The sequence below is a fragment of the Hypanus sabinus genome, chromosome 24 (assembly GCF_030144855.1).
Source record: "Hypanus sabinus isolate sHypSab1 chromosome 24, sHypSab1.hap1, whole genome shotgun sequence".
Taxonomy (NCBI): Eukaryota; Metazoa; Chordata; class Chondrichthyes; order Myliobatiformes; family Dasyatidae; genus Hypanus; species Hypanus sabinus.
The window spans coordinates 34169133-34176054 of record NC_082729.1 but is presented as its reverse complement, the minus strand read 5'-3'; the positions used below and the strand labels follow the sequence as shown (position 1 = coordinate 34176054).

At 51.6% G+C, this 6922-nt stretch overlaps 1 protein-coding gene across 1 annotated transcript; it reads left to right on the top strand.

Moving 5' to 3' along the window:
* The first annotated feature begins 3843 nt into the window (after window positions 1-3843).
* On the top strand, window positions 3844-6540 carry LOC132380650 (zinc finger protein 771-like). The gene is made up of 2 exons (XM_059949604.1): window positions 3844-3932; window positions 5462-6540. The coding sequence occupies exon 2, from the start codon at window positions 5484-5486 to the stop codon at window positions 6198-6200; it is 717 nt and encodes a 238-aa protein (XP_059805587.1). The 5' UTR covers window positions 3844-3932; window positions 5462-5483; the 3' UTR covers window positions 6201-6540.
* Window positions 6541-6922: the final 382 nt, after the last annotated feature.

Here is a 6922-nt window from a genome sequence, read left to right as displayed (position 1 = left end):
TGAATAACTGGCTAGTCCGCTCCGATTTAGAACAAAGAAACATAGATTACAAGTTGTCACTTGTGAGAAACGCAATCTTCTCCAGCCCTTGACCTTTTCCACCCACTTAACCATGTATCACCTTCCAGTTAGCATCCTTCCCCTTCCCCCCATTCTTTTATTCCCCTTCCCCTTCTTCTCAGTCCTGAAGAGGGATCTCGGCCTGAAATGCCGACTGTTTACTGTGTCCATAGATGCTGACTGGCCTGCTGAGTTCCTCCAGCATTTTGTGTGAGTTGCTTTGGATTGCCAGCATCTGCAGATTTTCTGGTGTTTGAAATTATGAGACACATAGATAGGTTGTAATAGCGGGGGGGAGGTAATGGGGATAAGCTCCCTCTGCCTATTAAATGCGCCCAATGGCCTGCATCTCACATAGCCTCTGACAACCAGGTCCAGCTCCTGGCCTTCACGTGTGGCTCTAGCTGCTAAGCCCAGCAGAACCATTTCTACTAACAGGAGAAGAGGAAAAGGCAGGCTATTTGGTGTCTTAAAACCAGTCAATCTGGGCGATTGGTTCTCGTCAGCTGTTGTTGGTAGCTCATCTAGAAGGAAAACTCTGATCTCAAACATCAGTTGCCTGGCACCTACACCAACACGTGGGGAATTCTGCGGGAGTAAACCCTCCATTCAGTTTAACACTGACTGGCAACTCCCGAGACATCACTGTTGCCAACTTCTATTGGTCTCTTCAGTTCCTTTGGGTTTATCAAACCAACTTACTTCGGAACACTATCCATCGATGTCTGGTATGGGAGTTACAAGTCATCTGACCACAAGACCCTACAAAGAATTACAAGGACTTCTGAGAGGATCATCGAGGTCTTTCTTCCACCCACCAGTGATATTTATCCAGAGCAGTACTTACGCAGGACCCTTAACATTGTCATTGATGCCTCCCATTCATCCCACAACCTCTTTGACCCCATACCACCAGGCAGGAGTTACCATAGCATTAGGACAAAAACTGTCGAGTTAACTGACTTAAGGATTGAATCCCAAACCACATCAGAGAAAGAAATATTTAAATCATGCTCCCGGGCAGTTCTAATTTTATTGAAGGGGGCACGCCTCAAGATCACTAACTTATCACGAATGGTAGGTATTAAATCTTTACCCAATGGATTAGTACAAAGAAACAAGCCCACAACGTTTTTCTCGGGCATCTCAGGAAAGTTTGATATTAAAGGGTTAATAAAATGTCTAATTTGAAGATATCTAAAGGAATGAGTATTAGGAAGGTTAAACTTTCCTAATACAGTGCTCCCCACTGCCTTTTGCAGTTTACGTTTACACATAGGGCTCATATGTCTAAAATTAAATTATCGTGGTTTTATCCTGCCATCAGTCCCCTTTGTGACAAGCTAAAAGGGGAGAGGCTTCTCTTATTCATATGTACTGGGCTTGTCCTAGTCTAGAGAAATTCTGGAGAGAAGTTCTTTTTAACGCTATCCCATATTCTTAATTACCACTTAGAACCTAACCCTCTGATGGCACCTTGGGTGAAGTAGACATGCATTTGAGTCCAACTAAACAGCGAATATTATCTTTTGCCTCTCTTTTGGCTGGACGGTTAGTTCTTCTTAGCTGGAGAGATGTCGCCCTACGCACTCATGTTCAAAGGCTTAGTGATATTATGTCCTGTTTAGACACTGAAAAGATTCACTATTCACTTCTCAATTCGGACATAAAGTTTCATAAGGTGTGGGGACCATTCCTCGAATACTTTCATAATTCTTCTTTAGATTATTTTTTTTCTTTTTTTGTACTATAATCCCTTACTTTCAGCATTTTTTCCGTAAGCTTTACGGCTTTTATGTGAATTACATTATAGTTTGGTAGTAAGCATTATATCTTCTTTTTTATATGTATTTACAGCTCTATGGGGTCGAACGCTCTGATTATTTTTTCTTTTTACACATTGAAATGGTTGACTTGGAGTTTTGTAGTGGGAGGGTGGGGAGGACACTAACCTATATGATTTTATTTTAGGTACTTTTTCCTTATTGTTATGAATTATATATTAGACACGTTTGTTTTGCACCGTATAAGTCTCCATTTTGTTGATGGGTTTTTGTTGTTGTATTGTAGAAATTCATTTTAAAAAATTAATTTAAAAAAGGACAAGAACTGTTGGGTTGGAAAACAGCTTCATCCCCCAGGCCGTGAGACTACTGAACTCCCTGCCACCACCCAGGAACATTACACGGTTTACTTTTTCACTTGTTTGTAAATCCATCTTATGCTACATGTCGATCTTCTGGAATATATTTTATTATTTGTTAATTTATTTGTGCAAATATCACTTTACACGTTGCATGTGGATTCTATGCACTATGGTCTAGAGGGACATTGTTCTGTTCGGCGGTATGTATGCAGTATCTACAATTGAATGACAATAAACTTGAACTTGATTTGGAGACGCGGCCAATATGAATCTGTGTGGATAACAGTCATGAGCCTGCTACTTCTACCCCAGGTAGCAACACTAACCTGTTTAACTAGGGAAACTGAGCCAAGCGCAGGTGATAAGGTTTTGCCATTCATAGAACCTCCTACCACCACCCAGATCTTACATGTATGAAGCGTCAGTAGCGTTACACTGTTCACTTTTTAACTTGAGTCGCAAATGCAACTTATTACCCATTAATTTACGAGTGGTAATATTATTTTGTGTGTTGTGTGTGTGTGAGTTATATGTACTGTGTTGTGCAGCTTGGTCCAGAGGAACGTTCTTTCTTTTGGCAGTATACATTTGTACAGCTGAACAATAATAAATTTAACCTTGAATAAAAAAGAACTTTCCCAACAAATCTCCTTTAAATTTTCCTCCTCTCACCATGGTATGTAGAACACAGAACAGTACAACACTGGGCAGACCATGATATCGACACCAATTTATACTAAATTTCCACCTTCTGTGTATCACTCATATCCCTCTGTTCCCGTCATATTTATGTGTCGATCGAGAAGCCTCTTAGACTCTATAAAACTGCCAGCATCCTTTACTACCCTTGTTAACCTATTCCAGGTACCTACCACTATGTGTAAGAGTACGTGTTGCTCATGACCTCCTTAATTGTAAAAGTGTATCTGTGTCTTTAATATTTCTACTCTAACTTTCCACCATAATATAGCAGTCAGAATTGTATAAGATTAAAGATTGTCATAGCTGGGAGAGAGTAGTGCGGATAAGCTCCCACTACCTATTAAATGCTCCCAATTGTGTGCGTTTCGAATAGCCTCTGACAAACAGTGGGGAGGGAAGGGGGGAGGAGGAGGAGAAGAAGAAGAAGAAGAAGAAGAAGAAGAAGAAGAAGAAGAAGAAGAAGAAGAAGAAGAAGAAGAAGAAGAAGAAGAAGAAGAAGAAGAAGAAGAAGAAGAAGAAGAAGAAGAAGAAGAAGAAGAAGAAGAAGAAGAAGAAGAAGAAGAAGAAGAAGAAGAAGAAGAAGAAGAAGAAGAAGAAGAAGAATGTGGAGGAGAGGGGAGGGGAAGGGAGATGGGAGGGATGGATGGGAGTAGTGGGGCAGGAGGAGAGAGGAGTGGGGAGGATGAAGGAAGGGAATAGAGGGTGGGAGAAAGGAGAGGGAAGTGGAGTGGGGAAGAGAGGCAATTGAGGGATGGGGAGGGGGAATGGAGAAGGGGCAGGGGAAGGTAATGAAGAGGGGGTCGGGAGGGAATGGGAGTAGGAAAGGAGAGGGAGAAGGAGGGAGGTGGAAAAGGGGAAGGGAAATGGGGAGAGAAGGGAAAAATAACATCGGCACAATGGAGGCACACATTTCCCAGGGATCATCGCGGAGCAGAGAGTGCTCTATCGGCGCCGAGATGTGAGACGGCGCATGCGCGCTGGTGAGGCTGCGGACCTGGAGCTGGAGGCCGGAGATCGGTGGAGGGTAAGTGGATCCCCGGTTGTAATCCAGTCCCCCGATCACCAACCTCAGCCCCACCACCCCCTCACTTCTGGTTCGCACTGATCTCCCACCCGGCCCTGTTCCCGACTACCACCCCGAACACAGTCTCTCACCATCGCTCCCGCATCCACTTCCCCACCCCCACCGTGAAAATCACACACTCTTCACCCTCTTCCCTTCGCTTTCCACCACTCTATCGCAACCCTCCCTTTCACAACCCCCTCCTCTCTGTCTCCTCCCCCTGTATCGTACCCTGCCCTCTGCCGCCTCCCCTGTCTAGCGCCCTCCCATCGAACCCCAGGTGGCGCCTCCCATCTGTCTCGGAACCTCCGTCTAGCCACCCCTTCGCGGCCCCCTGACCCAGACCCCACTGTCTCGCCCCTCCTGTCACACCCCTTTGCTCCCACCCAACGTCCCCCTCGCTGACATCCCCCCAGACGTCACCCCATCATCTCCCCTCTCCGACACGTCCCTCCGTAGACCCCTCCATCGCATGTCATGTCCTTCACACCCCCCCCCGACGACCCACTTCTAACAAACCCCACCTGACGCCCCAGCCCCAGACGCCTCCCACTCTGACGCGCTCCCCGCCCCCGTGTCCCCATGATGTCCCCCCACATCGCATCCCTCGTGGCACCCTATGTCATGTCCACACTCCCCCCTTGACGGTTCTCTTCTAACAACCCCCTGATGCACCACCCCCCGATTCCTCCCACTCTGACGCTCTCATCCCCCGTGTCCCCATGATGTCCCGCCACATCGCGTCCTTCAGTGGTCCCTCCTTGGTTGCGTTTTTCCGTGCCTCCCCCCCCCCCCCGCATCATGATCGTCCCCTATATCGCATCCTCATGTGTTAATCCTCGCCCCGACCCTCTGATGCCCTCCCCCCCCCACCCCGACGCGGACCCCTCTCGGGCCTCCCCAGTGCATCTAATGCGCCCCGACTTCTCAATGACGTCCCTCTCCCCCCCCCCGTCATCCCCCCCCCTCTGTCACATCCCTCCATGGCACTCCTGTCACGTCCTTCCATTGCCCCCCTCTGTTGCATACCCTCCGTGGCCACCCTGCTTCGTACCCCTCTGTCCCTACCGTAGGCCGTCCCTGTCCCCCTCTATTGTGACCCACCTCTGTCACCCCCAGCGTCTATCTCCCCCACCAGCTTGCCCCACCTCTTGACAGTATTCGTCTCTGTCTCCCGTACACTCACTGACCCTCTTACCCTCACCCCTCAGTCTTATCTCCCCACCCTCCATTCCTCATCATCCCTAGCCCCTCACTCTCCATCTGTTCCCCCTCATCTGCCACCCCTAGTACCCAACCCCCTCACCCTTACCCCCATCACCCCTGCCCCCCCGTATTGCCCTACCTCCCCCTCGCCCTACTCTCTCTCACCCACTGCTTCCATCCGCACCTCCTTTGGTCTCCCTCTTCCATCCATTGCCTCTCTCCTTTCCCATCTTGCCCCTCCCACCTCCAAATCCAGCACTGACAGCCCCCCCCTCTTCTCACAGATGATGATGGCGGGGGTCGAGGATGCACCAGCGGAGGAAGAGGAGGAGGGGCCGGCGGAGGATGAGGAGGAGGAGGTGGGGCCGCCGGCAGCCGCGTTTGTTGTGGCAGCAGTCGCCCCCTGCCCGCTGGACGATGACAACGACAGTCTGGGCGTGGGCTCCAGCTGCCTCTGCGGCCGGCCCTGCGGCGCCCCCACCCCAGCTGGAGTTGCCCGCCCGCCTGTCCCCCCACTTTGAGTGTGCCATCTGCTGCAAGGCCTTCCCCAAGGCCTCGTACCTGGCCCAGCACCAGCGCGTCCACAGCGGCGAGCGGCCCTACTGCTGCCCGGCCTGCCCCAAGCGCTTCGCCCGCGCCTTCGAGCTGACCCGGCACCGCCGCATCCACACGGGCGAGAAGCCCTACCAGTGCCCGCTGTGCCCCCGCCGCTTCTACTCGTCGGGCAACCTGAGCCAGCACCGGCGCGTCCACACCGGCGAGAAGCCCTACCGTTGCAGCCTGTGCCAGCGGCCGTTCGCCAAGTCCAGCAACCTGGTGGAGCACCTGCGCACCCACACGCTGGAGAAGCCCTTCGAGTGCGCCCTGTGCCGCAAGCTCTTCCGCAACGCGGGCGGCCTGGCAAAGCACCGCTACCTGCACAGCGGCCGCAAGCCCTTCCAGTGCGCCGTCTGCGGCAAGGGCTTCGTGCAGCGGACACACCTGCGTCGCCACCAGGCCACCCACCCGCAGGCTGAGGGCTGAGAGGGGCACAGGGACCTGGCCCACCCCCGTTGGTCGTCCCGGTCTGGGATGTGGCAGCCAGCACTCTCCACAGGCGTGGGGTCTAAGCACGTCACGCACTGGGCTGCAGGAATCTTCGGGCACATAGGGGCAAGGGGGTGTGGCTGAGGGATCAATCCTGACCTCTGGCTCTGTCTGTCCTGACTCCGTGTGTGTGCGTGTGTGTGTGTCACTCTCACTCTCTCCATTTCTCCGTTTCTCTGTCTCACTCTCCCTATCCTTCTCTGTCCCTATCTATTCCTCTTTTTCCATCTCTTCCTCTGCCCCATTCTCACTGTCTCTCTCTTTCTCTCTCTCTTAACCCACCCCTCTCTCAGTCCTCCCCTCTCTCTCCCCATCTCTCTCTGCCCCCTCTTTGTCCCCCCTCCCCCTCTCTGTCTCCCTCTCCCTCTCTCTCTCCCCCTTCTCTCTGCCCCCTCTCCCTCTCTCTGTCCCCCCCCCCCATCTCTTTATTTTGCTCCATTTTCCTGGGACTCTCCTTTGTGTGTCTCTGTCTCCGTCTCTCACACATCCCAGCAAACATTCGGGGTCAGTGGGTTAATCGCCCCAGCCCACCCCCCAGTATTTGTGTGGGTGAAGGGGAGAGTCTGGGGGAAGCTGGTGGAAATGTTGGAGGAAAACGTTCTGTGGCCGATGGTCAGCACTGTCCTGCTCTCCGATGCAGGAAGGGGTGGGTGACAGGC